The sequence below is a fragment of the Pteronotus mesoamericanus genome, unplaced genomic scaffold, assembly GCF_021234165.1.
Source record: "Pteronotus mesoamericanus isolate MK-2021 breed Mesoamerican mustached bat unplaced genomic scaffold, CSHL_Meso_final contig_25, whole genome shotgun sequence".
Classification (NCBI taxonomy): domain Eukaryota; kingdom Metazoa; phylum Chordata; class Mammalia; order Chiroptera; family Mormoopidae; genus Pteronotus; species Pteronotus mesoamericanus.
In genome coordinates, this window is record NW_026555105.1 from 36454043 (window position 1) to 36481773 (window position 27731).

Consider the following 27731-nt stretch of genomic DNA (forward strand, 5'->3'; position numbering starts at 1 on the left):
CTTGAGTACCTTTGTCAGGACTGACAAGGCTCCAAGTTTTTATGGCTGGGCTGGGGGGTCGGCCCCACAGCCCTCCACCCCAGGAAAAGGAGTGTCTACTCTGGGCAGTGTTGGATACCACGATGAACACAGGATGCTGGGCCTGGGGACCCAGAGGCTTAGGCAGAGGCAAAACGCAGGATGGGAAGGACAGACAGAGAGACAGAAGCTGTCTGGGATCTGTGTCATCCCAGAAGGAATGGCAGTGGATTTAAGCATTGTGGAAGCAGGGAACCACAGTGCAAGCAGGTGCTCTTCATCCAGTGGCCTCCAGCCAGAATGGCAACTACTTGGTGTGGGTCCAGTTGGCCTGTGTGACTGGGATGCAAGTGTCCCAGGAGATTCAAGGCTCTGTCCCTTTTCCATCCTGGGCAGTGAATGAGAGAATGCAGGCTAGGGCTGCAGGGAGACCCATCCCAAAGGGCCAGAGTGTCCCTCCTGTCTGAAATGGGAGAGAATTGGAGGCCCGGAGAGGAGCTGGGAGCATCAGGGCTGCCACAGGGTGTCAGAGCTGCTCTGTGAGCCTGGTATTCCTTTGGACCGGTGGTCCCCAACCTTTTTGGCATCAGAGACCAGTTTCGTGGAAGAAAATCTTTCCGAGGAAGGGCAAGATGGGGTAGGGGGGCACAGGCAGGAGGCAAGGCTCAGGAGGTAATCCTAGCAAAGCTTCAAATGATCACTCGCCACTCACCTCCTACTATGTGGCCCGGTTCCTAACAGGCCACACACCAGTACCGGTCTACCCCTGCTTTGGACTACCTAGGACCCATTGGTCCCACTTTCCAAAGACAATCTTTCTCCTGGCTCCGCCCAGGGTGAGAGCCCACACAAGCATGATGTCCAGGCTCAGAAACACTTCATTGATTATCTACAGAAATGGGAGGGGTGGCTGACGTTGTATGCCTCACCCTGGGACAAGCAGGTGCCTCATTCAATTCTCTGAGTAAGATGAGGCTCTTGATCCCCATTTTAAAGCTGAGCTCACTGAGCCTTGGGAAGGAGACATTGTCTCAGGCAGGGGAGCAACTGTACGCGGCAGAGGTGTGTGAGTCCAGAAAGTGGGAGAAACGACAAGGTGCCTCACACTCCTCTAGCTGACCTGTCAGCTCCAAAGAAGGACAGGGCAACTTAGCAGGAATTCGAAGTTCCACCAAGCTTCCTCTAATATACATGCCCCCACCAGCCTGACCAGCAAAACTCCACACAGTAGCAACGCAGGGAGACCCCTTCTAGAACAGGATCCAGGCTCAGAAGAAACCAAAGCTCAGAGAGACTGGAGTACCAAGAGCCACACCAGCAGCAGGTGGTGCAGTCACATGCGGGTCACTCTCTGCCCACCTCTGCTGGCTAATGGATACCCAGACAGAGGCTGGCACTAAGCATCTAAGGACAACCTTCCTCACCCTGGGCAGAACTTGTACAGTTCTGGGTATCCAGCCGGGCTCGGGGCATAACGCTGGCAATCTGGTGGGAACATAACCTGAAGGCCACCAGAATTCAATGGTATTTCCCTTCCTTTCACCTCCTGGCTTTTTTAAAGGGCAGAGAAAGACCATCTTTTCCTCAGGGCATTTGTTTAGCCCTCCTTGGTTTCTTTTTCTTTTAAGAACTCAGAATCCCAGGATTCTTCTTGTTTGTCAAATTCTTAATTCAGGTGCAAGGGTCAGATTCATTTTCTTGAACGGTATGCCCACTGGGAGTGGGGGCTGGGCTGGGAAAGGAGTCATGGCACCATCACAAGCACTGCTGGCTCAGAAATGGCACTCTGCTCTCCAGTCCAAGAACAGGTCCTGCTTGGTGTGAGTTTCCAGGCCTGCTGAGGCACAGAGAGTAGGCGGTTCCCATAAAAAAGATCTACCACCAATATCTCCCACCCCACCCCTGGGAGCACACCCACCTTAAGGGTCTCCCAGGTAGAACAAACCATAGGATGGGGTCTAGTGCAGAGCTTTGCCTCAGGCTAGACATCCTATGACAGGGCACCCGGTGCCCAAGAAGACAACAGCTAGAAAGATGGTTTTCAAGGAGGGCTGTACCAGAGCCATGTATGGTTCCTCAAACCCATGCATAGGGCTCAAAAGACTCTCAGAAGGCTAGAATAGAGGTCTCAGGGTGCCTAAGCCTGTTAACAACTCTGCAGCTGGTGCATGGAACAGTCCTTGAGCCCAGCTCTTCTGAAACTTCACCCATTCACAAAGCACAGATCCACCACAGGAAACAATCCACAAGGACAAAGAAGACATGTGGAGGAAACCAGATCCTATCCCTGTCGGGAATAAAGAGGAACTTCCACATTCTCAATAATTTAGTTTCTTATATAACTTTCCTCAAAGGTGCTGGATTAAGAAATAATGACAAGAACAAAGTCAACACATCAGATCTGTCTAAAACTTGCAACAGAGAAATGCAGGTACCCAATACCCATGGGTTCCTGAAGCACAGGGAGGAAAGATGGCAGTGCAACAACCATCAGAGGCATCCTCTTAGCTGGCCTCAAGTCTCAGTAGCCACTTGCTGTCAGGCAGCCTGTTCAGCTGAGCCAAACAAGGCAGCCAGAGTCACCAGAGAGCCGATACAATGGCACATTACTGCAACGATGACCTCTGTGCTGAGAAAAGAAAATGGGGGCTCCAGGAAGGTTCCCGAGGTAGGGTAAATTAAGTCTTCGAGGACAGAGAAAAATTTCCTACCAGTCAGGCAGTGAAGGGCAGTTGAGGCTAATGGAAGAGGAGGAAGAGGACCAGAGATGGAGCTCAGGGTACAGACTTGGGTCTGAGATTGGGAGCCACTGCCAGTGCTTAAAGAGGGCCTCACAGGATCAGATTAGCACTTGAAAGCCCAAGAGAACCTCCTCTGGCTACAGCGAAGAGGATGTTGTCAGAGGAAAGGAGGGCTGGACACACCGCCAGAATCTCTACCTCAGAGCCAAGGCCTCAATTCCTAGAGGGCGAGATGAGTGAAATGAAAGCTCCCAGGCCCCCGCAGCTGGCAGCCAGAGAGAGATCTAGAAGGGGAGGGCTGGAAATGCATCTAGATCTGAAGAGAGTGTCTATAGATTAGCTGTCACTGTGATTTTGGAAATCTCGTAAAGCCGCCACCACTGAGGGAGAACAGTTTAAGTGTCCAGCACAAGGGCCAGTATCTAAGGGTTCTCCTTCTGCAGGGGGCACTTGCCCATGGTGGCCGGAGACACCAGCAATGGGGAAGAGAGAGGCCAGCATCACTGTCAGAGACTGCATTTATTCACTCTTCTTACCTGCAGCCCATTCTAAATTCAACGTGCTGGGACAAAGAACTAGCCAGGTAGCCACATGGCCAGCCAGCCAGGGAAACACTCAACTCTTGTTTCTCCTCACCTGAATTTTACTTTATGGGTACCAACAAATTCTCAGTTTGTCCAGAAAGAGGATATGAAAGAATGTCTCCTAAAACCACAAACTCAACCAGTGGTGTGCTGGTCAGCTGGCTTTCAGGGAGGAGGGTTCTGATTTGCAGCACTGGCCCACCTCCATGGTATAAATGCTCTTGGCCTAAGGCACAATACAGCATGTCCACCAGAAAGAGACATGCACAATCGGCACTTGGGAGCAGGGCAAATGGCTCCAGCCACCCTGCACTTAACCAAGAAACCAAGATGGGCTTGTGCGAAGGTCACATGTGGAAAGTCTTGAGAGACAGCACCCCCACCCCCTGGGCAGAAGCTACCAAACTCTACCAAAGGCCACAGAGCCCTGCATTTTTCTTTCCTTCTCCTGGGCACAGCATTAATCAAAGAGTAAACAGTCAAAGGCTCATCTTCCACTCCTGCCATTCCCTACCAAACTTTCCATTTGGCTTGGAGCTACATCCCTCCAATGTAAGACAGAAGCTCAGGGTGACCCATTTCAGATTCTTCTCGGGTGAGCAGATGGAGGTGCCCAGAGAAGAGGCTGCAGCCCAGACATTGTGGGGCATTCTGAGGCCCAGGCTGTACCCGCTGCACCAAGGGCAGAGGCAGGTAAATAGGGAGAGGGCAAGAGCAATGCTCAGAAGTTTGCTGGGAAAACCTAGCTCATGGGCCGGGGCACCACAACTTCCTCCTCAAGAGAGGGGTGGAGAAGCCCGAGTGAGTTCTGGCAGGGGGAGAATAGCCCTTGTGCATGTATCCTGACTTATCCAACTGTTGTTCATTGAGTACAAATGTTACATACCAAGCCATCAGCTGATGCAAGGAGCCAGACTTCCCCTGCAGGATGGCTTCACAGACATCAGAAAACAGAGAACAGCAGCCTGTCCACACACCACCCCACCAATTTTTCCTCCAATTCTCAAAATAAACAATTGCGGATCAACTGTGCCCATCCTCCTTTCAGGGTGTATACTCTAAAACAATGGCCCATCACTGTGGGACAAGCCAGTGGCATTATGGTCCACCCCCATCACACACTGAGGGCCCTAACCTCACTTAATGTTCCTGCATTCTTAGTTCTGAGAAGGAAGCTACCATCCTATAGAGATTCCCTTCTACAGGCTTCACACAGTGGCAGTGCGTCCCCATTTGAGGGGCAGTAAGAATAGGCAGGCCCAAGCAAGGAGCTGCAGTAGGGACGTCAACTCTACAGTCCAGGGACTCTCAGGACAGCACATGCACTCGCCTATACCTTATTGATTTCCCTTAGTTTGCTCTTGGCAACAGCCGCATCTTCTTGTTCTGTGGCCAGCAGCTTTTCCTTCTCTTCCAGCTGGCGTTTCAGAATCGCCACAGGGTCACCCTTCTGAGTGGCCTAGAAATGTCCACAGAGCCATGTTAACAGAGGGTACGAGAGACACTCAGTTTGTTCCCCCCAACCCAGCAATCACACTTTGACCCAGGAAAAGAGCAGTGTCCTCATGAAGTGGGAACAGAAACTTCAAGATAAGCAGGTGCCATCCTGACTCCAGACACTTCTGGGGGGGGGAAGCACCCTTGCCTTAGCCACCCAGTCTGAAAGGCCTCCAGGACCCATGTGCATAGAAGCTGCTTGGCAAAAGCACTAAATCTTTGAAGTAGTTTTTTGGAGTGTGGTGTTTCCCATTAACTCGGATCAGTGGTAGTCAGGGCCTCTTCCTGCCCCACGAAGGGCAGTGGCCATTGTTTTTGGTTAAGTGCCCACCCCTTAGATGCTGCATGAAACCCATAGGCCACTGGCTGAAGCACAGAAGCGATGGGAGGGAAAGTGTATTCTGGGGACAGTATCCTAAGCTGAGTCCACGACTCTCTCCTTAGAGAGTGGTCATCCTGACCTTCTCTAGCCACTCATACCCAGGAAACATCCTGCGAACACCACCCCTCCCTGCCTCATGCTGAGTAAGCAACTCCCTGAGACTGCATGACACATCACAGCTCACCAAAGGCCAGGAGGAGGGAACCCCTACTGGCCTCTCAGGACACTTCTCAACATCTCTAATCACCAAGTTGCCACAAAATTCTTTATCAAAATTACCTACAATTCCAATTTTTTTTTATATCTTTCTTTTTTTATTTAATTTATTTTTTCAAATACATTTGTCTCTGCCTATCCCCCAACCACTTTCCCTTGCCCCCTCCCTCCTTCCCTCCCTCAGCTCTTCCCCTTTGGTTTTGTCCATGAGTCCTTGCTATATGTTCCTTGACTTTCCCCTTCCCTTCCTTGTCCCCGCCCTCCTTTCCTCTTGTCTCTGTTGGTTTCTTTCCCTTTCAGTGTTGCTGGTCTTATTTCCCTTGCATCTTTGTTTTGTTGGTTGGGTTCCACTTATAGCTGAGATCATATGGTATTTGTCTTTCGCCCCCTGGCTTATTTCGCTTAGCATAATGCTCTCGAGTTCCATCCATGCTGTCGCTAAGTGTAGTAGTTCTTTTCTTCTTTCTGCTGCGTAGTATTCCATTGTGTATATGTACCATTATTTTTTGATCCAATCATCTACTGATGGGCATTTAGGTTGCTTCCAACACTTGGCTATTGTAAATTGTGCTGCTATGAACATTGGGGTGCATAGGATCTTTTGTATTGGCGTTTTGGTATTCTTAGTGTATAGTCCCAGCAGGGGAATCGCTGGATCAAAAGGCAGTTCCATTTTCAGCTTTTTGAGGAAATTCCACACTGCTTTCCACAGTGGCTGCACCAGTCTGCATCCAATTCTGATTAAGGGTCAAATGAACATGTACCACGCAGCACTTCCCAGCAGCAGCTCATTCGCTAAAGTACCACAGGGTGGGTGCAAGCCTCTGAACTGGCCCCCAACAGCAGGAGGGAAGGTGCTTCTGGGCCCATATCACAGGGTTTCCTTTCTCACAGTGTGTCCTTACACATATTCCTGCACCTGGAGCCCTTGCCACAAACCAGCCAGGCCCCAGCTCCTGTGTTCTACCCCCAGGCTCCCTATAACTCAGAGCTCTGCCCTGGCTCTTTGTATTTTAGTGGCTCAGCCATGGCTAGGCTGTGGCAGAAGCCAAAGAATCTGCAGGGTCATTTATGCAACCTCTGTTTGAGAAAGGGCAGCGGGGTTCTGCCAAGAAAGTTAAGTGGAGGCTGTTCCCTGTGCAGCTTGGCAAGCCAGGTGTGGCTTGCCCCAGGACCAGGTAACCATCACAACTCACAGGTCCCTGAGAGGGAGGGGGAAGGGCAAAACCACCCAGGCCAGCTGCAGAGACCACTGAACGTGGGTGGGGTATGGTGGGCTCACCTTATGCCAGGTATCCTGAATGACACCAGCCTTCTCAGACAGGATCTCAATGAGCCGCTGGGCCTCACCCTCACTGAACACCATGCTTCCGACCGTGGAGACCAATGTCTTGTAGGGGAGGCAGAGAGGACTGTCAGTGTCCGGGGGGCCTGTGTGGACAGAAGGAACAAGGACTTACACACAGACATGAGCAACCAAGTCCATCCCACCCCGAAGGAGCAGGGGCCAGTCAGAGCTAAGAACTCTGTCTAGCTGCCTGGGGTATGGCTCCTTGACTAATGATGCGTTTACATCCCCAGAAACTCATCATAAGTTGAAAATATCTTAAGTCACCAAGTCTTACCTTGGTAAATCTTGAGATCAGAAATAACCAAGTGACATTAAAGGACTAAGAGCTCAAGGATGTCATGAATATGGGTGGATGGGTGGGGGAAGGAAGCATGTCCCCTTGAGCCTTCTGACTTTTCATTGAAATATATATAAAATATAAAATAACTTCAATGGTAAACTTATGAACACTAGAAAAAATTCTGAGTAGAGCTAAGCCAAAAGAAAAAAAAAACAAACCAAAAAACCAAAAACACTCTCTAGTTCACTATCTGGAAAAAACCTCACTGTTACCATTTCGGTTTACAGGCTTCCTGCTTTCCTCCCTCAGCCTGTTGACAGACATTTATTGCCAGGGTTTTCCAGAAGGAGGAGAACCACTTGTTTCAAAGGTACCACTGGAGTAAGACTGCCCCCTCTGAAGCTGATACTACACAGACAATTTCCTGTCCTCACTCAGAAAGGTCTACTCCTATACTGCCTGGTACACTGGCCATCAGCCATATGGGGCTACTGGGCACTTGAAACGTAGCAGTGTGAACTGAGGTATGTTATAAGTGGGTATATACTCTGGACTTCAAAGACTTTGTATTAAATGTAAAATCTGTCATAATTTTTTATATTGATTGTATGTTGAAATTATTATATTTTGGGTAAACTGGGTTAAAAGAAAATGAATTCCATTTGTTTCTTGTTTGCCTTTTTACATGTGGCTATTAGGATGGTTTAAATTCCATATGTGGCACACACTGTGTTTCCATTGGACAGGCCAGTCTGCTCCTTTTCAGCCCTGGGGACCCCCAAAGCACTCCCTGTTGAAGTCCTCTAAAACAGCCCCTGTTCCCGCAGGGGCCTCCGAGGGATTAGGGGCTGAGGCCTCTCCTGAAGGCTCTTCTTGAAGACCATCCTTATAGGCCCCTAAGGCGCCTACTGCCCTGCTGGGATGAAGGGGACATCAAGGTAATGCAACCATACTTCATTGTGAAATGTCATTTCCTTCACAGGCATCACCCCAGTAGTCTCGATAATGTCCATTCCCTCCTGGAGGTCTAGAAGAGACAGACCCCCAAGACACCCTGTCCACAAACCGTTTCTGAGAGTATTCTGTGACAGTGTCATTCTAATACACCTTTAATAAAACTTTATAATGCCATTATATTAAACTTTATTAGATATGTTAATGAATAAAGTAATAAAAACTTGTAACAAGTGAAACAATCCAAAGCTATGTACAGAAAAATTTAATTCCCCTCCCCTCCCAGAAACTTTCATGGCCTTCTCCAACCTTATATAAATACTATATTTTACATGATTTTTACAGAACCATAACTACATTTTTTTTTCATTAGGTCTTTTAGGTAAGAATGGTGCTGTCTCTATGCTTCTCAAGTCAGGGAAGTATAACTGAAAGAAAAAAGGACTTGGAAGTAGGAACCAGAAATCTGGACCTCTGTGAGGACCACATGTATTTCTGGGTTTCGAGATTCTCTTACTACACCAGCAGCACTAAGCCCACACTGATGACTGGGAGATGGACACACTACATGCCAGTACATCCCCAATATGTCTAGCAAATACTTGGAGGACTAGAAATAATCCCTGGTATTGTGAAATCTTAAGGCACATCTAATCTGTTAAACCACAGACTTAATAAAAATTGTGAGGCAGTGAAATCTAGTGCAATCAGCTCACTGAGGGCCAGCTTTTATAGCCAATTTTGCCTACCTTGGTGAGTCTGAACTACCAGCAACAGGACAAGGGAGGCCTGAGGAAGAAATGAGGCAGCGGGAGAACAAAGAGTGAAGAGGAAGGGCCCCATCTCACTGCTCTGGAGTAATCCAGACTCCTGTCTGACAGGGATGGAAGAGGCCTGGGCTCAGGGGGAAGCCTCTTTGGAGCAGGGTGGCCTTGGGCATGTTCCTGTGATCGGAACCAGAAGCCTCAGAGTTGTAGACTTGTTTTAGGAGAGGTGGACAAGAGATTTTTATGTGCTATCTCCTGACCTTCTTGCTGACAGCTAACTCAATGAAAAATAGATAAAGAAAACAGCTAGGAGTCAGGTCCAGCCTTCAGGTTACCTCTGCCCTTGGGTATAGACATCATGGTCAGTACAAGGCCATGGTGACCTAGGCTCAAGTTCTAGCTCAGCTCCTTCCTGCCTGCTCATCCTAGACAAGTGGCTTCATCTCTCTTTGCCTTTTCTTCATATGTGAAATGGGGGTAGTAACTGTTCCTCTCTCACAGCCTCACTGCAATGTGCTTGAACAATGCTTGGCACAGGGTAAAGTACTGTAGAATCCACCCACAGGGCCACCTTCAAGCCCCAGTCATAGAAGAATCACAGACCCTGCCCTCCCCAAACAGACAGTGCATCTAGGGAGGAGTGCAGAGTGGCTGAAGCAATTTTGCCTTTTCTCCTAATCCTATCAACGGAATAGAAGTTATACAAAGGTGGCACCCAGGAGCCAGCCCTCCATGGACAGAGCACCACAGGCTGCAGGCCCTCTGGCTCCTGCCTTGAACCACTGTTCTCACTCAGGAGGTTATAAGGGCAGAACATATATGTAAGTGAGGATCCCTCTGCCTACCTCAGCCAAAAAGCTCGCAGAGCTCAGATGTGCCTAACACTTCAAATTCCAAAGCTACGGTCCCTTTCACAACCACTGGGAGGCTTAATCACCTAAAATTAAACTTGTCTTGCAAAAAGAAAAGGCACTCAGGAATCTCCTTCTGTCACCTGGGGTCCTTCAGGGAGAATTTTCTCTCTGCCTGTATCATTACTGGGATCCCCAATGACCAGGTTCCAGCCAAAGGGGACCCATTGGGTTCCACAGCTCAGTACTGTTTCAGCATCACCCCCTCCAGGTTCCAGTTACCAAACACTCCTGGCAGTGTTCATGCCCAGCTTACTCAACCAACAGGGAGGATGTTGGTTCTGCTCTCCTCCAGGAAGTGCCTCCAGAGCTTGAGAGAGCTGGTGATTAATAGGAAGAAATTATTGACACAGCCCTGCAATGGGCTCCAGCTCAACTCCTGCTGTTGTTTCAGGTGACCGGCAGTCGTGCCTAAGGCAGGCAGGTCCAGGTGGTCTCCACACACAAAGTATGGACCTACTGTGTACCTGGCAATCTACAAAAGGCTAGGCATTGAAAGGTAAGTTAGGGGTAAAAGTGCCAGCTAACCCAGGCGGAGGTGACGGAGGAAACGGAGGAGGCAAACACACAGCAGAGCCACCCACACAGAGGGAACCTGGGGACTGAGTGCATCACTGCAGAAGCAACTATGGCAGCAACACCAGGCAGGCTTTTAAACAGGATACTTGAGCCAAACACTACTGGGTTAGGACAAGGTAAGAGCTAGGGCTTTAGCAAGGGGAGCAGCACAGGACAGGCACTGAGGTTTGCAAGGGGCCTTGCTGGTCAGAGTGAGTGAAGTGAGGCCAGAGTACATCCAAGTCTTCAAAGGCCCCAGGAATCTAGATTTTATTCCACAGGCAAGGAGCAAAACCTAGAAGTGAGCAAGGTTTGCATTTTGAGAAAATCATTCCAGCACACCCAACGAGACAAGGCTGGCAACAGAGAAGGGCTCAGGGCCACAGGTCAGGCCTGAGAGTATTTAGGAAGCCGAGCTGTGGGTAGAGAGAACGTGGTATCAACCCAGTGATTCTGACAGCAGAACTTGCCACAGGGCTGTTGTCTTAAGGGTTGGGAGGAACACCAATGACAAAGATACTCATTTTGTCACAGAATGTCTGGACCAGTCTGAAGGCCTCAGACACACGGACGCAGGCAGAATGGCTGCTGCCTCTGGACCGTGCACAGAGCAACCCCAAGAGTGTAGGTCAAGGGGCCTAGCACAGCCCCCCAACAGAAAGCCAGACACCAATCTCAGGCTGACATCCCCTGTCATCCGAGCCAAACTCCAGTCAAAGGTCCCAGGGCCCCAAGAAGGGCTCCCCTGCTCCTTCTTGAAGCCTAGCACCACACAAGCAATCATATCCTTTAGAGATGGAAGACAAGCCCCTGACTCCTACAGAACCCAAGTCCAGAGGGTGTCACCCCGGATCATAGAAGCCAGTAAGCAGCTGCACCCATTTCTAGAAAAGAGAAATTAGGGCCAGCATTGCTGCTGGCCTCCCCACTAGCTACATGTTCACTGTCAGAGAAAGGTCTTCCTGGGCTTCTGCAAAAGCACCCCTAATGAGGCCCTTGATGAAAAATCTTTCAAATGCATCCACGGCAGCGGCTGCAGTCCCTGCCATCCTCACCCATCCTCCATAGTGGAGGTAGGCCCTGGGAAGCACGTACACGGCAGACTCCAGGCCCAGCTCAGCCACGGAGCCCAGTACTGCACAGGGGCTAGTCTGCCCTCATGACTGGATGCACTCTACCCCTGACTGCCATAAATACTAACATCTGGCGTTTTAATTGCACTAGAATGAATTATAAATGATGTCAAGAACAATGCCATATGGGCCTTTGAATCAGGCGTTTTCCTTTGGTTGAGGAAAAAGTAATCTGTTAACTAACTGAGAAATTGTGCTCTTAATGATGTCTAATGGAATTTTTAAAAATTCTATAAATTGCATGACTTTATTTTTCTCATTACACTTTTTTCTTCCAAATTTCAAAAAAAAATTATATCTGAAACATGAACATCATCTATAGCTTCTCTAAGATATGGCAGTATCACACTGATACTTGGCTTGCTTCCCTAGAGGATGTTTTTGTTCTTTTCAAAAAGAAAAGAGCTAGATTTGAAGAACTTAAGAGAAAGTGAATAAAGGCTCAAAAGCTCCATGGAGATTTCTTCAGAGTTTCAGGCTCTGAAAAACTGAGTTAAGTTCAAAAGAAAGAGTATCAAGCTTATCCTCAATACACACCTGTCTGTTCCTCAGCCCTAAGGGGGTGCTACAGATAGAGGTCCAGGCTCTAGCTCTGCTCCCTGCCCTGCCATTTGCTGACGCTTGATTTCTAGGCTTTGGTTTCTGTTTTTGTAAAACAGATAAAAATATAAATTCACCTTTCAGAATGTTAGGGGGATAAATTCATGGAGAAGAGCTTCATAAACCATGCACCTAACCAAACATCTGACTGAGAACAATGGTGTCACATTCCCAATGGTGATCCAGCTCTAGGCCTCAGACACAAAAGCCCACAGCACAAAGGACAGCATGGGGGGGGGGCGTGGGAGGTGGCGTTTTTTTATCAAGTTACTCGGTTGAAGATGAGGCCCCTGCTAAGCTACAAACACCTTAAGTGAAGTTTTCCTGATAGGTCTGAAAATTTTTCTCCATCTCCCCTGACCTCTAGTCACCGCCCCCCCCCCCACCCCCTGCCCCCTTGATTAGGTTATACAATACAATCCTACTTGCATTTCCACCTTCTGGGCGGCCTGTTGAAGCCTCCTCCACTACATGGAGCTCCCAGGCCCCTGGGGCACTGTCAGCTTCGCAAATGCAGGACCCACCTTAAAGTTTCCTTCTTTGTTCAGTTTGTGACCACTCAGTGGGTGCCCAGGACAGGCACAGGCCTGAGAAGAACTGGCCACTTACTTTCTTCCACATGGCCCCTCTAAAAGAGCAAGGATTTCTCAGAGGATGCTCAGGAGACCTCTGATCAGGGCTAAACTGCCTCACAGCACCTGAAAGGACAGGAGTTCTGTTTGGCACAATAAGGACCTATTTGACTCTGACAAAAAATGGAGTTTTTGTTTCAGAACATGTTACAGGAAACTGGGAAATGTACAAGGGTAGAAAGATATTAAGATTTATCCACAGTCCTATCCCCCAAAGACGGCCTCTTTCTCCAACATGGGTTGTTTGTGTGCCTGTCAACGTGGTCATCATGGGATTGTAAAAGCGTGTGTCTCCTGGAGATTGGTTGAGCTCCCCTGGGCCCTGTTGTGGTGGCCTCTTGGCCCCAGGGCAAACAGCCTGTGTCTGCAGATGGGGAGGATATCTGGCATAAAGCCAGCCCATCATCCAAAGGGGGAGGGCCATATCCAAGGAAAGAACCTGGCTTCGGCCTTGCTCAACTGCTACGCCACACAAACCAAGCTCCAATGTTCTAGAGCCTATCTAAACGTAGAGTTTCCAGAACAAGCATCCTGTACTTCCCAAGGCTAAGTCTTTGGTGTGTCTACCCAGGGCCCACACTCACACTGTGCTAATCTGGACTTCCTTCCAGGTCCTGAAACAGACAGGTCTCCTGAAAGTATAATGCTAACATGCCCATTAGCACACACTAGGCACAGGGATACAGGCCAGCATAATAAATAATGCAGGCAAAGATTAAGCCTGAGGACAAAAATAGAATTAAAAAAAAAAAACCCATCACCACATACACACACTTCCTGAGAAAAAAACATGGCTTTCCTAATAAACACTGTGCCCAAGTGCTGAGGTAACTATCAGAGTATGAACCAGAGGAGGCCTGCATGGCACTGCAAACACTTAGAAGCTCTAATTCTGGAAAATTTCCACTTCTATATGGTTCCGTAAATTCCCTCCCCTCCAAACACTGAGACAAGAATCCGTGCCTTGTTTCATAAGCAAGTATGTTCTCCTTGTTCCACACATGGGTCTATGATCTCCCCATGAAACTATCACCATTTCCACAGTACCACATGAACAGTCAAATCAGACAGAGGGCACTGGAAACACCACACTGCACTCTGGCACTCTGCAACAAAGGTAAATCGTGAAATGGGTTTGAAGAGTGATATTGTACTGTCTTCTTAAGTTAAAACTGTGCCTGCCTTTTGACTTAGCAATCACATGTCTAGGGATTTACTTTCTAGAGATACTTACACAACATATATACATCACTGCAGCACTAATTTTAGTAGCAAAAACCCTGCACACTACTTACTGTCACCTAAATAATGACACATTCATGCTATGGAAAGTGGTAGCCCTGTAGAGATATCACGAGTATACTTCTAAGTAACAAAAGCCAGTTCTAAAGCTATGTGCACACAGGCCCCATCTGTGCATTTGATGCGATAAGCAGAGTATTCCAGGGGCTCCCCCACAGGAAGTGGGTGGTGAATGGGATGAAGTGGAAAGGAAGATTCTCAATTTTTACCTTACATGATCCTATACTGCTTGAATTTTAAAAAGCAAGGATTAGGAAGGCAGATATTCACTGTCAAATCTGGCCAGAGACAAGTGGTAAAAGCTGTCACATGGTGCTGATTTGCTCTAGTAGCAAAATTAGATCACAAGTTCTGGCGTAGTTCCAACTTGGACCTGCAGAAGCATGTCCTGTGCCTACCTCCACATTGGCCCTCCTCTTTGGGCATAAGCAAGGGCCCCAGGGGGTCAACCTAGTGATGACTAAAGAAACGAACCATCTCTGGTGGACCCTAGCTCCGTGGCAGGTTTTGCCACTCGTTTGTCATATGTCATGGCCAGCCGTAGCCTCCATGGTCTCGTTCATCACATCACACTATAATATGGAGATTAATGGAGAGCTCACCCCTACCCCACTCAGAACACAAGCAGACAGAACAAAGCAAAAAGGAGCTGCATGGCGCCAGCACAGGGCTGCAAAGACATGTTCATTTCCACAGGGCCACCTGCAAGGTGACCCAAGAGGCCACTCCCTCCTAATGACTCTTGTTTAGAGAGCTGCGCTGACCAACAGAGGTTACTATGCTGATGCAGATGTTGTCCTTCATCTGCACGATCCAAAAGGGAAGCTGCTGGCCACGTGTGACTACTGAACATTTGGAATGTGGCTAGTATGATGGAATCCTTCACTTTATTGACTTTTGATTGACTTGAATTTTAACTTATATGGCCCCATGTGACTAGCAGCTCCCAGAGTGGACAACAGAGCCCTAGACACTAGCTTTTTGGGGCCCATGGTCAAAAATTCATGGTCCTGGAATCCTCTTTCACCTGAGTCAAGGTCTCTTGATTCAAAGAACTCCCTTCCTGGCCTGCTCCATACCGGTGATCCAGAACCTACTCCCCAAGTACCTCCTCATGGTCATCAGGCCGCCTCCCCATCACCAAGGCTACTTTCATCTCCAGGTCCCCAAGTTTCACCCAGGGCCAGCTAGCCCACCCAGAGTTGTGCCCACAGTTCCCTTCTCAAGGGCACACACAGCCCCAAAGAAGCTGGAGGTGAACAGGCCCAGCACAGAGAAGCTCAACCCCAGCTGGTGGGCAAGAATGTCAAAGGCAGACAGCTGGGGCTGACCACAGCCTCACGGGACATGAGGTGTAACTGCATGAAAAGAACATGGCGTGTTTCTCATTTGGCAACATGGTTATAGACGCAGATGCTAAATATGAGTCAGATTAATTCTGGAACACTAAACTCCACATACAAGGTATAATGCAAGGGAAGTATAAGCCCCATTCATAAGCCCCTGGGAAAACTCGTGAGTTCATGATCATGGAGCTGGGGGCAGAGAGTAACCTGCAACCTACCTTGGAGGGCCCTGAAGATAGCTTTACACATCAACCCTAGGAAAACAGTGCTAAGATTGCACAGTGCAAATTCTTGGAAATAAAAAAATAAAATAAAGTACACGCTCTGACTGGTGTGGCCCAGTAGTTTGAGACTGACCTGCGAACCAAAAGGTCACTGGTTCAATACCCAGTCATGGCACATACCTGGGTTGCAGGTCAGGTTCCCAGCTGGGGGTGTGGAAAAGGTAACCAATCAATGTCTCTCTTGCACACTGATATATCTCTCCCTCTCTTTCTCCCTCCCTTCCCCTCTTTCTAATAAGGAATAAAATCTTTATAAATAAATAAATAAACGAAAATATTTCCCCATATTTTCAGACTCTCAGACACCTAGAGAACAAAGAAATTCACCTTTCAAGTGTCATACCAGCCATACATATTACCCTCTGTGACTGTTTTCATTTTGGTCCTTTATGACTGTCCCACATGATTGCTTGTGTGGCCAAGAGCCCCATATTACAACCTTGCAGTGACAGTTGTCCGATGCCTGGGCTGGTCAATAATAATTTCAGCTGTCTCTTTCATTTTTTAGGGTTTGATTTCTTTTTAAATTACAGTGGTACCTCGGTACTCATTTTTTAATTCATTCCAGAACTCATAACAAGTTCTGCAATTGATGAGTACCAAAAGATGAAGCATTTTCTCTTGCAGGGAGGCTTTGTGACTCATATAAGTTCTTGACAGTGCGACAAGTCCCAAGCAAGTGTCAAGTGCTGAAACCGTTTTTTCCTTGTCAAAATGCAACGAGTATGGCATTTGACAAGTTCCGAAGCTGAGTACCAAGGTATGACTGTATATCTAATTCATCCAAACCTTACATTTTTAGAGGGTTGTAAGCAGACTCTTACAAATCTTGAACATGCTGCTCGAGATCATTGCCTCACCATTTTTCCTCCCTTCTGAGACAAGGCTCCCTTCCCTCATTGTGGTTCTTAGGAATGATGTTGTCTATTTCAGAATCATTATATTCCCACACCTGGCGAGCCCTGGGCCAGCACCCTACTTGTATTTACAATAGTTTGGGAATACAGAGTACATTCACACATCAAACAAAACTGGCCTTACAAAAGCCATTTAAAACTCTATCCAATATTCTTATTTATTTTTCCCTCCAGATGGGACTTTTAGAATAGTTTTTCAAGTTAAAAGGGAAAATCCCATTGAAATTTTGGCTGGAAGTATAATAAACCACTAAGTGAACTTTGGAATAACTACATTTTATCTAATATTTCATTGTTCTTCTCCTGGACCACGGTGTTTCTTTCCTCTTCAAATTTAGTCTTATACCACATCAGTCAAGTTGCTGTGTGGTTTCACACTGGCATAAGGTTAGGTCATCCTGTTACCATAGACAGATATCATCCTGGCTCCGCAATTGGCCAAGGTGATAGTTGGGGGGAGTTCTTAACACTGTGAGTGTCAAAAGTTTGAAATATGAATGAATGGAGAGGGCCTCAGCATGCCAAAAACTAGAAAGATGAGTGGATAGGGCCCCAAGAGCACCAAATGCTAGAAAGATAATTGGATAGGAAAAAAGCCCTCCCCTCCCTACCCCTATAAGGACCCCAGCTTGGGCAAGACGATTGAGATGGTCTTTGAGACAGAAGTCCACCACTCTCCCAGGATGCACAACACCAGAATATAACCTCTCTCCTTTTGCACCAGCACTTACTTCATCAGTTTGGCTTTTGTTGCAGCAGGCAGCCAAACTTCTATTTTGTTCAGTTAGTTTTTGGTGATTCTGGCAGGGCAATGTGGATCTTGGCAAGTTCCAGAGGGCCCACGCTGAGGTCCAACTGCCTGTGGCAGGCTGACCCTGGGAGAACTGGACTGTGGGGATTTCCCAGCACTCTTGCTCAAGGCCTCAGCAACCTGAATTGCTTGGCTGGTGAAACGAAATGAGTCTGGGGAGCAGAAGGACTCTAGGACTGGTAAGTCGAACCAGCATGCAAACCAAGGGTCCTCTATCCCTTGCCCTTGGGCTTTGTGCCACTTGGGCTTTGTACCACTCGGGTCCAGTTAGGGCTATTTGTGGTACCACTTGGCAGGCTTTCCCTGTCACTTGAGCTTTGTGTCATTTGGGTCCAGTTAGGACAGCTCTGAGGTACTGGTTGGCAGGAGATAAGACACTAAGGCTTGCTTGTGAGCACTAGTTTGGAATAATGGAATTATAAGATTCAAGTTTTGTTTTTATGGTTCCACTCTGAAGTCTTGTTATGGTTATGGTTTTGGGTTTGCACTTTCGTGCCATCAGGGGTTATTCTGTTTTGACTCCTGAAGGAAGTCCACTCTGCCAAATTTTAGCAGAGTGGTCCATGTACAGCTATGATCCAATGACTAAGAAGGAATTGGTTTTCTATTGTAACACTGCTTGGCCTATGTATACTTTAGACTATGGGGGAAAATGACCCCTAAATGGTTCCCTAAATTATTTTGCCAAAGGTTGGGGAAATGGAACAAAAATCCCTTATGTTCGGGCAAGCGTTTCTGTATTTACACAATAAGGATTAGGCAAAGAAAGGGAACAACTTAAGGATACAGAGAAGCGAACTGGCTTCAAAACCCCTCCCTGATGAGACACAGAAAGAAAAGGGAAATGAAGAAGTGAGTCTTTTTAATACCCTGAACCCAGAGGACACAGAATTAGCAGATTTCCCCATCACCACCCCCACAGCTGGATACCCCTGAAATAGAGCCCAGAGGGGCAACAGCCCTACCCGTGTATGAGGAAGGAATGATCTCCCCTTCAAAGACCCAGCAGGGTACCCAATTTGACCAGGGAGCATCCCTATCTGGAGCAGGACACTTCTCTTTGAGGCAACATCCTACAGGCAGAATAACCAGGAAGGCCAGCTCACTGGCTACTATTGGGCCTGCACTCCATTTTCTGCTTCAGATTTACTGAATTGGAAGAATTCCAAACCCTGATATAAACAGAATCCTCAGGAAATGGCAAATCTTATCACCTCCATTTTTGCCACTCATCATCCAAACTGGGCAGACGTACAGGCTCTCCTTAACGTCCTGCTAATGGTAGGTGAAAGGTGGCTAGTTGTAAATAAAGCTAATGAAGAGGCTCCTCACCCCCATCCAGAGAACCCCAGTGCGTCCTGGCTGGTGTAGCTCAGTGGACTGAGTGCTGGCCTGTGAACCAAAAAGTTGCCAGTTAAACTCCCAGTCAGGGCATATGCTTGGATTGTGGGCCAGGTCCCCAGCAGGGGAAGCGTGAGAGGCAACCACACATTGATGATTCTCTCCCTCTCTTTCTCCCTCCCTTTCCCTCTAGTTAAAAATAAATACAATCTAAAAAAAAAAAAGCGAGAGAACCCCATTGGAACCTACAACCCAGCTGGGGTGATTCTCTTGACAGAGCCCAACTGGGACCTGAACAGCAAGAACCTAGCCTCCCTAGGACATTACAAAAGGTGCATATTAGAAGGGTTTAAGAGAGGCATGTCTAAACACAAGAACCTGAATATAATACGTGCTTTTCAAGAGAAACCAAACAAAGATCCTTCTGAATTTTTAGAAAGGATTTCGTCAAGCCTACTGAAAGCACACTGAGGCTGATACACAGGTACCAGAAAGTCTCTGGATGTTAAGCAAGACTTTTATTGAACAAAGGACCCTGGATGTCAGAACGAAGCTCCAACATTTAGATGGGGCACTGGGAATAAATCCTTACCATATGGTAGACATAGCCTTTACCATGTCCAAAAAAGGGGGGGAACTAAAGCAGGCCACCATTTTCTTAGAAACAATGTGGGAAAACCAGGAGAGGCAGGACCCAAAAGGAAAAGGGAAAGACCCACTAAGCACAATCAACGTGCCTACTGTGAGGAGGGCCATTGGAGAAAGGACTACCCAGAACTCAAATGGAAAAATAGAAGGGAGAAATCCTCACCAAGAAATGTCTGAAGGGAGAGTATTAGCTGACAACAGGGTACTTCGGAAAATATCAAGCCATTTTATTAGACAACCCAAATGTTGCCTTGCAAACCACCACTACCTTAAACCTCCTCACCCTACTCCTGGATTCAAAGGGAGTCTCAAACTTCCAGCAGCATTGATTAAAAACCATTGACAAAGTTTATTCCAGCAAACCAAATCTATTGGACCAGCAGCTGACAGAACCTGACTGGGAATTACATAAAGATGGGAGCAGCTTCATGGGGAGAATGGTCAACAAGGAGGCAGGTAAACAGCAGTCACCACAGAAAGGTAACAGAAGCTCAGTCACTTGCTGTAGGAACCTCAGCACAAAAGGCTGAACTGACAGCCCTCACCAGAGCTTCAGAATTATCCCAGGGAAAAAAAAATGGTGACATCTACACTGACTCTAAATATGCCTTCATGGTAGTCCATGCCCATGGGGAAATATGGAAAGAAATCAGGTTCTTAACCTTGGGGAATAAGGACATAAAACATGCAAAAGAGATTTTACAATTACTAGAGGCAGTGCATCTACCAAACCAGATTGCCAAAATGCACTGCCCAGGACACCAGAAGAATGGTTACTAAAAGCAAGGAAAACAGACTGCCAGTAAAGCAGCAAGACAAATTGCCCGAGGGCTGCCACTTCTTGGGGCTTTAATTCTCCACCTGTACTCGTCAGTATTTAAACCACATTACACGGAACAAGATAAGGAATGGACCTACGAATGGGGATTGTCTAACACTGACTCTAATTCTATATGAAAGTTCAACACTCATGGTATGATCTTACTCCCTGAAGCTGTAGTACATCACATCCTCAAACACGTACACGAAGGGACCCATTATGGAAGGAATGCTTTAATGGACCTCATTAGACCACACTTGAAGGGTCCTCATTTATAAAGGACCATTCAGAAGATTGTCTAAGTCTGTCAAATATGTGCCAAAAACAATCCTAAAACAGAATGTGCCCCAACAATAAAGGAAGTACAATATAAAGGAATATGTCCGTTTGATGACTGGCAAGTTGGCTTTACACAGATGCCTAAAACCATGGGAAACTTAAGTCTTTATTAGTTTTTGTAAACACTTTTTCTGGATGAGTAGAAGCATACTCCACTAGAACTGAGAAGGCAACTGAGACTGCAAAACTTCTCATCAAAGAAATAATCCCTAGGTTTGAAACTTCCACACAGTGTTCAAAGCAACAATAGACCATCACTCACTTCAGAAATCTTCCAGAAGATAGGAAGACAGGTACTACAGATTCAATGGAAACTACATGCATTTTGGAGACCCCAATCTGTGGGGAAGATGGAGAAAATGAACTACACAATAGAGAAGACCCTGGCAAAAATATACCAGGAAACACATCTGAAATGGGACCAGGCACTCCCTATTGCCTTGCTCTTGATTAAGGTAGCACCCTAGAGTGAATTTAAATTAAGCCTTTTGAAAGTTTATGGGAGACCCCTCCAAGTTTCTGTTTTAGGAATACCTCCTTTAGATTTAGAACATGAATAAAAAAAACAAACAGTAAGTACAACATCTAGAGCAAACACTAACAATTTTGTGTAAGTTTGCTCATTGCAGGTCCATCTATCTACCTTTCTGATGAGCCCTTACACTTGTTCCTGCCAGGAGACTGAGTCTTACTAAAGACTTGGAGGACTCAAGGTCCTGGATAGCAGTTAACCAAGCAATGGGGTCCCCATGACATCCTGCTGACAACACACTCTTCCCTAAAGATCATGGAAATCAAGCCTTGGATCCACCACACAAGGATAAAGCAGGTGCCGCATGAGGAAAACTTCGATCTTACTGCTGCTGTTGATACTGAAATGAGAAGCTGGACCTGCACTCCTAAAGAAGATTTAAAATTCCTCTTTCAGAGAGGGACAGCACCACCCAAAGCTAAGTGAAAATTTTACTTTTTATTTGATTCTGCCTTTCCCAGAGAGTGGCTTCCTCAGCAAATTTATTCTCCTGTTGTGTGTGCCACCCAAAGCCTGCTCAGGGTTAGATCACGGGAATCCTTGAGTCTCTCCAGTTCCCCCTAAACTTCTAGACATACCCCTCACTAAATACTTGATTGACTTGTACAATAGGTTCTCACTTTGGAAGCCCAACACCATCTCTTGAAATATGAAGCAACCTACCAGCTTTGTTCAGAAGTGCCACCCTGTAGACACCGTGTATGCTGCCTTCCAGACAGCAATCCTTCTCCCTCACATGAAGGCTTTCCTCCATTCCTGACCTCTCCCTTCACCTTCCTTTAGTAAATGATAAAAATCTCAGGACCCAGGGATAGGTAAGACTACAGCCTTTGACAGCAGGAAATAACTACAAATACTGCCTTCATCCATTTGTCCTTGTAAGATTACAAAGGTCTAGGGTTTTGAAGCTGGGAGTTGTTGCCACAGATAGAGTGCCGGGAAGTCTCCCCCACTGGCCAAGATGGCAGCAGGGGAAGGTTCTTATGCAGAGTGCACAAAAGCAAGAAAGGTGAATGGATATGGCCCAAGCACACAAATAGCTATAAAGATGAATAGTAGAGCCCCAAGCACACCAAAAGCTAGAAAGATAATTGGATAGGGAAAAAGCCCTTCCCTTCCTATCCCTATGAGAACCTCAGGCTTGAGCAAGAAGATCGAGATTGCCTTTGAGATGGGAGTCCACCATTCTCCCAGGTCATACAACACCTGAATAAAACCTCTTTCCTTTTGCACCAGCACCTGCCTCACAAGTTTCGTTTTTATTGTAGCATACGGCTGAACCTCTGTTTTGTTCAGGTACATTCCTCCTAACAAGGTTCTCTATTTCCTAAAAATTAATACTACTTTGCCTTCCTTTCTATATTATCATCACATATTTGTTTCATGCCTTATCTCAGCTGTCTAAAGCCATACAGGTAATAATGGCCACAGGACACAGAAAGCTCTATTCTGAACATACCTGATGTTGGAGAGCCAGGAATCAGGCTGGTTCTCAGTCCCACCCCTGTCTTCGCAAATCAAATGCCCTTGTCCCTAGGTCAAGTGTAACATCACCTTAAACGAGAGCAGTGTGCCCTCCCTCCTGCCTGTGGAGGCAGGGCTGAGGCTGAATGGTTGGGCTTTCAATGGGCCTGAAAGGTTGACCTGAACTATGGGTGCAGGTGGCTGGCCCTTGATCCTCAGCAGAAGCCCAGAGCCACTCATAGAGTATGGGTCCCCTCAAATGGAGTGAGGTGCTGCCTGAGCAAATGCTCCCCTCAAAGTTGGGAGGAAAACGACTAAGAAAGGTAATATAGCTTCACAAAGAGGCAAGAAAGGGAAATCCAGCCAAAGAGATAGGACCCTGTATACCCAGCATTAAGTCCAAACATTTCAAAACCCTTAAGATGCTTCATTAAGACAAATGCAATTCATTTTTCAAATCAACTAGTCAAAGACTTGAAAGAAAACATAAGACTATTCTATCAAATAAGTAATGAACATGTGAACATGAAATATGAACTGACACAACTTCTATAGTAATATGAACTGAAAAGATAACAAAATTAATATTCTATAGTATATATTCCATTAAAATAACTGGGATAGGGGTTAGGGAAGACAGGACACTGGGAGGGTTAGGGGGATGAATACCATTGCTCCTTGAAAATATTATCCTACCATTATTTACTCAACAGACACATAGAAATAAATAAAGCTACACTGCTAAAATATCGGGTGAGGTACGCAACAGAACAGGCTCAGGCTCACAGGATGCAATCAGACATTTAAGAAAGATTTGCCATTCCCCGACTCAGGCTCACTCACAAGACTTGCTCTAGTCAAAGATGATGGTTGGAAATGTGCCCTTTTGTAGCTCTATCATCCATGAGAATGCCCTTTGCCCTGAGAGTCACTGAAACCTCAGCCTGAGCCTCAGAATGAACAAGTGTGGAACAGACCAATGCTCGACCTGAAGCAAGGAGCCAAACCCAGTTGCACTGCACTGTAAACAGAGCCACTCAGCTGAGACAACAAAAATCAGTCACTCTCCAACCTATTAAACAGAAGCATGAGCAAGAATAAATGCTGGTGTAAGCCACTGAAATCTGAAATGTTTGTTATGTAGCCTTTTGGCAATAACTAACTGATACAGGTGGCTTCCCCAAAGGGGGTCCATAAGCCATTTAAAGATTGCCTTTCTCCCCAAGTTCATAAAGAAATAAAAGCTACTTACCAGATTCACCTTTCTTCTTTGAACCAGACTTCTTCTTTGCAGGAGCCTCTTGCTTTGGTGCCTCCTGGCTCTGAACCATATCTGCATTTTTGTTCTGGTTAGAAGTTGACTCTGCCTTTTTACCCTGATTGGCTGACGTATCCACCTTTTTGCCCTGGTTGGGGGAACCTTCTGGCTTTTTGCCCTGGTTTGGAGTTCCCTCTGCCTTCTTGCCTTGATTAGGGGCCCCATCTGCTTTTTTTCCCTGGTTTGCAATACCCTCTGTCTTTGTCCCCTGATTAGCAACTGAATCTGCCTTTTTGCCCTGATTCTGAGCCCCCTCCACCTTTCTGCCCTGATTCTGGGTCCCCTCGACCTTTTTGCCCTGGTTGGGCGCCCCCTCTGTCTTTTTGCCCTGGTTCTGGGTCCCCTCCACCTTTTTGCCCTGGTTCTGGGTCCCCTCCACCTTTTTGCCCTGGTTGGAGGCCCCCTCTGCCTTTTTGCCCTGGTTGGGGGTCCCCTCTGCTTTTTTACCCTGGTTGGAGGTCCCCTCTGCCTTTTTGCCCTGGTTGGGAGCCCCTTCCGCCTTTTTGCCCTGGTTCTGGGCCCCCTCTGCCTTTTTGCCCTGGTTGGGAGTTCCCTCTACCTTTTTGCTCTGATTTTGAACAATTTCTATCTTTTTGCCCTGACTGGGGCTCCCCTCTGCCTTTCTGCCCTGGTTTGGGGTCCCCTCCTCTTTTTTGCCCTGGTTGGCTGCCCCCTCTGCTTTTTTACCCTGATTCTGGGTGCCCTCTACTTTTTTGCCCTGGTTGGGGCTCCCCTCTGCCTTTTTGCCCTGGTGTGGGGTCCCCTCTGCCTTTTTACCCTGGTTGGGGGTCCCTTCAGCCTTTTTGCCCTGGTTCTGGGCCCCCTCTGCCTTTTTGCCCTGGTTCTGGGCCCCCTCTGCCTTTTTGCCCTGATTCTGGGCCCCCTCTGCCTTTTTGCCCTGGTTCTGGGCCCCCTCTGCCTTTTTGCCCTGGTTCTGGGCCCCCTCTGCCTTTTTGCCCTGGTTCTGGGCCCCCTCTGCCTTTTTGCTCTGGTTCTGGGCCCCCTCTGCCTTTTTGCCCTGATTCTGGGCCCCCTCTGCCTTTTTGCCCTGGCTCTGTGCCCCCTCTGCCTTTTTGCCCTGGCTCTGGGCCCCCTCTGCCTTTTTGCCCTGGCTCTGGGCCCCCTCTACCTTTTTGCCCTGGTTCTGGGCCCCCTCTACCTTTTTTCCCTGGCTCTGGGCCCCCTCTGCCTTTTTGCCCTGGTTGGGAGCCCCCTCCACCTTTTTGCCCTGGTTCTGGGCCCCCTCTGCCTTTTTGCCCTGGTTGGGGGTTCCCTCTGCCTTTTTGCTCTGGTTCGGGGTTCCCTCTGCCTTTTTGCCCTGATTCTGGGTCCCCTCTGCCTTTTTACCCTGCACAGCACTTGTGGCTGCGGTACTGGACTTGGCCCCCACTGGGGGCACAACTACCATAGGCACCTCCTTAGGAGCAGTTTCTAAGATGGCAGCCTTTGAGGCAAGAACTTGGATAGAATTCACTACAGAACTGACTGCTGGTTCCACCTTTGCAACTTTTTTCTCCTTCTTCTTTTTGTCCTTAGGGGAGGAGGCCAGCTTCTCTTGGGGCATGGCTGGTACCGTGGCTATAGGGGTCATGATCACAGGGGGATGGACTGGGGTTGGAGCCACAGCCACTGCAGGTGCCCTCACTGGGTCTTTGAGGATGGTCATGTTGGGGGCTGGCTCATGGTCAGGTATCTTCCCATTGGGTTTCTCTTCCTTTTTCTTGGTCTTTCCTTTTTTCTCTACTGTTTTCTCCTTCTTTTTCTTCTCCACTTTCTGGTGGTAAGTTTTTGCCATTTCCTTGCGCTGGTTGGCAAGAGCTTCTTCATATGATGTCTCCTTCATGGAAAAGGTCGACACCAGGAAGATGCCAATGGCAGAAACAACCATGAATCCACCAAACACTACAACCCCCAAGGTTTGAGTGTCGTAAATGTCCATTCTGGCTTGCTTTCTGTTCACCTGCCAAACACACACACACATAGATTACCTTTTGCAGAAACTGAGACATTTAGTTCCCATTACCATGCCCACCACCAAACTTAAGATTTCATTAATTCTTAAGACTGATAAAGTCAAAGAAGAAACAAATCCAGGCAATCTCTAGTATCATACATTCGTAGCTGCTCCTCCTTAGAAGTAAGCAATTTTTAAGCAAGATATGAGCAGTCCTTTTCAGTTCCAGCAGATACAAAACACTAGAGAGATGGCAGAGTGCAGGTCTGTACTTAGGACACATGATGCCCTGGAGACTCAGAAGCCTTGATAACAATTCAAATATTCCCCACGGCAGGAGTTAAAGATGCTCATGAGCACAAACATATGCCAGGTGTGAAACAATGGTGAGTAGTGAGGACTATGACAAAAATGCCCCATTAAATTAAGGAGCAAGTGTCAACCAGCCATAGCTGATTGTTGTAGAAATGTAAACACTGTGCCAAGAGATCTTTTGCTTTTTCACAGTAGGCCATAAATCTTTTTTACTCAATGTGAAATCGACAAATTAAAAAACAAAAACAAAAACACGTGAGCCTGATATAGTAAGCAGTTAAACATGAGCAGAGTAGGAATGATAAACCAGGTAGGAAAGGTCACCAAGGGCAGAAAGCCCCAGGTGCCTAGCACCAGACTATTGTAAGGTAGGGCCTTGCCCCCGGGGTGACCTGTTTCATATTGTTGGTCATGTGGTTCAGACTCTCTGACCTTTCCTCTCCTGGCACACCACTACTCAGGCAGGAGACCCCGTCAGAGGTGGAACTAGGGGACAGCAGAAAAGCCTCACACAACTCCCATACAAACCCTTGCATGACCACTCCCTTAAGCATTAAACCCCCAAGACAAAGAGGTTCTGACACACATCAAATAATCTTATGAACAAAGCCTAGGGTCTGTTGACCACAGAGACAGAGTTTTGGTCAAAATACAAGATAACATCTAAGCCTCAGTTGTGGTTCAGCTCAGGCCCAGAAAACCAGCAAGGCCAGGCAGGGTGACGCCATGGCTGACAGCAGGACCAGCTGCCCTGACTAATGTTCCCTGCCCAGGCGCCGACCAATCAGTGGAGACCGTGATCCTAGAAAGACACACCTGGAAAGCTGATGAATAGTCTATTGAGATCCTCCAGAAACCTTCAAGATAAAAGTCCTTAAAACTATGTGCTCTCTCTTAAGCATGTCTGCTCCTTTCGCCACCCCCTTCCTTCCCTCAGGAACACTCTCTCCCTTGCATGGCTGGGCCTTTCCTTCCCCCTTTCTTCTGCCAAGGCGTGTACCATTGCTTTCTTTCTCCTACATTCCAAGAGCCCCTCTTTTGCTCTGGAACTTGTTTCCTGAGTCCACTCAGCCTAGCTGGCTCTCTTCTTCCACAGCTTACTTCCTCTACCTATCCTAAATAAACTTTAGCTTGTATCTGAGGCTTAGTTCTGAATTTTTTCCTAGCCAAATTCAAGAACTGAGGTCTAACATCTGGTGCCATTTGCCCTTAACAAGTCAAACCAAATACTTCTGCAGGCTTTCAGCAGCATACATTCTGGCCAATAGGCCCCTGGTGTGCTATCTTGACACTGTCGCCTCCCTTTTCCCCAGTGCTGATAAATACAACTGCCCAGGCTCAGGAATGAAAATCTTTTCATTACAATTCTGAAAACTAACCAAGAATTTGGTGAGGAAAAAATGGCCTTTTGTCAGTGATAGCTGCAGATGAGTTATGGAAACTGCAATTCACACATTAAGAAGCAAGAGGTATTAGTCTTGGGAAGCCCACGAAAGATTCCAAGTTTGGAATTTCATATCTGGAGACTGCAAAGATGGAGGGAGGACAGCGACATTAGGCCTTATCCTCACCCCCAGAGGGAGGGCCCTTTGCCTGGTAACATTCCAAACCAAGAGGAAGAACCATCCCTTCTCACTGTCCATGGACAGAAGTCCAAAGGGTCAGAGGCAGCCTGGTCCACACTTTCCTGGCTGACAGGCCAGGCTAGGTTCGACT

General features: G+C 47.3%; 1 protein-coding gene across 5 annotated transcripts in view; it reads right to left on the reverse strand.

Moving 5' to 3' along the window:
- Window positions 1-27731, reverse strand: part of RRBP1 (ribosome binding protein 1) — a 73096-nt gene that overhangs the window by 21483 nt on the left and 23882 nt on the right. For 4 of the 5 annotated variants that reach the window (XM_054574088.1, XM_054574086.1, XM_054574090.1 and 1 more), the window contains exons 2-4: window positions 23681-25706; window positions 6721-6869; window positions 4680-4802 (exon numbers count right to left, since the gene is read on the reverse strand). In XM_054574088.1, the coding sequence (XP_054430063.1) occupies window positions 4680-4802; window positions 6721-6869; window positions 23681-25685 (2277 nt within the window). In that variant the 5' untranslated portion in view covers window positions 25686-25706. The remainder of the gene's footprint in view (window positions 1-4679; window positions 4803-6720; window positions 6870-23680; window positions 25707-27731) is intronic. The other variant, XM_054574089.1, reaches the window with a different exon arrangement.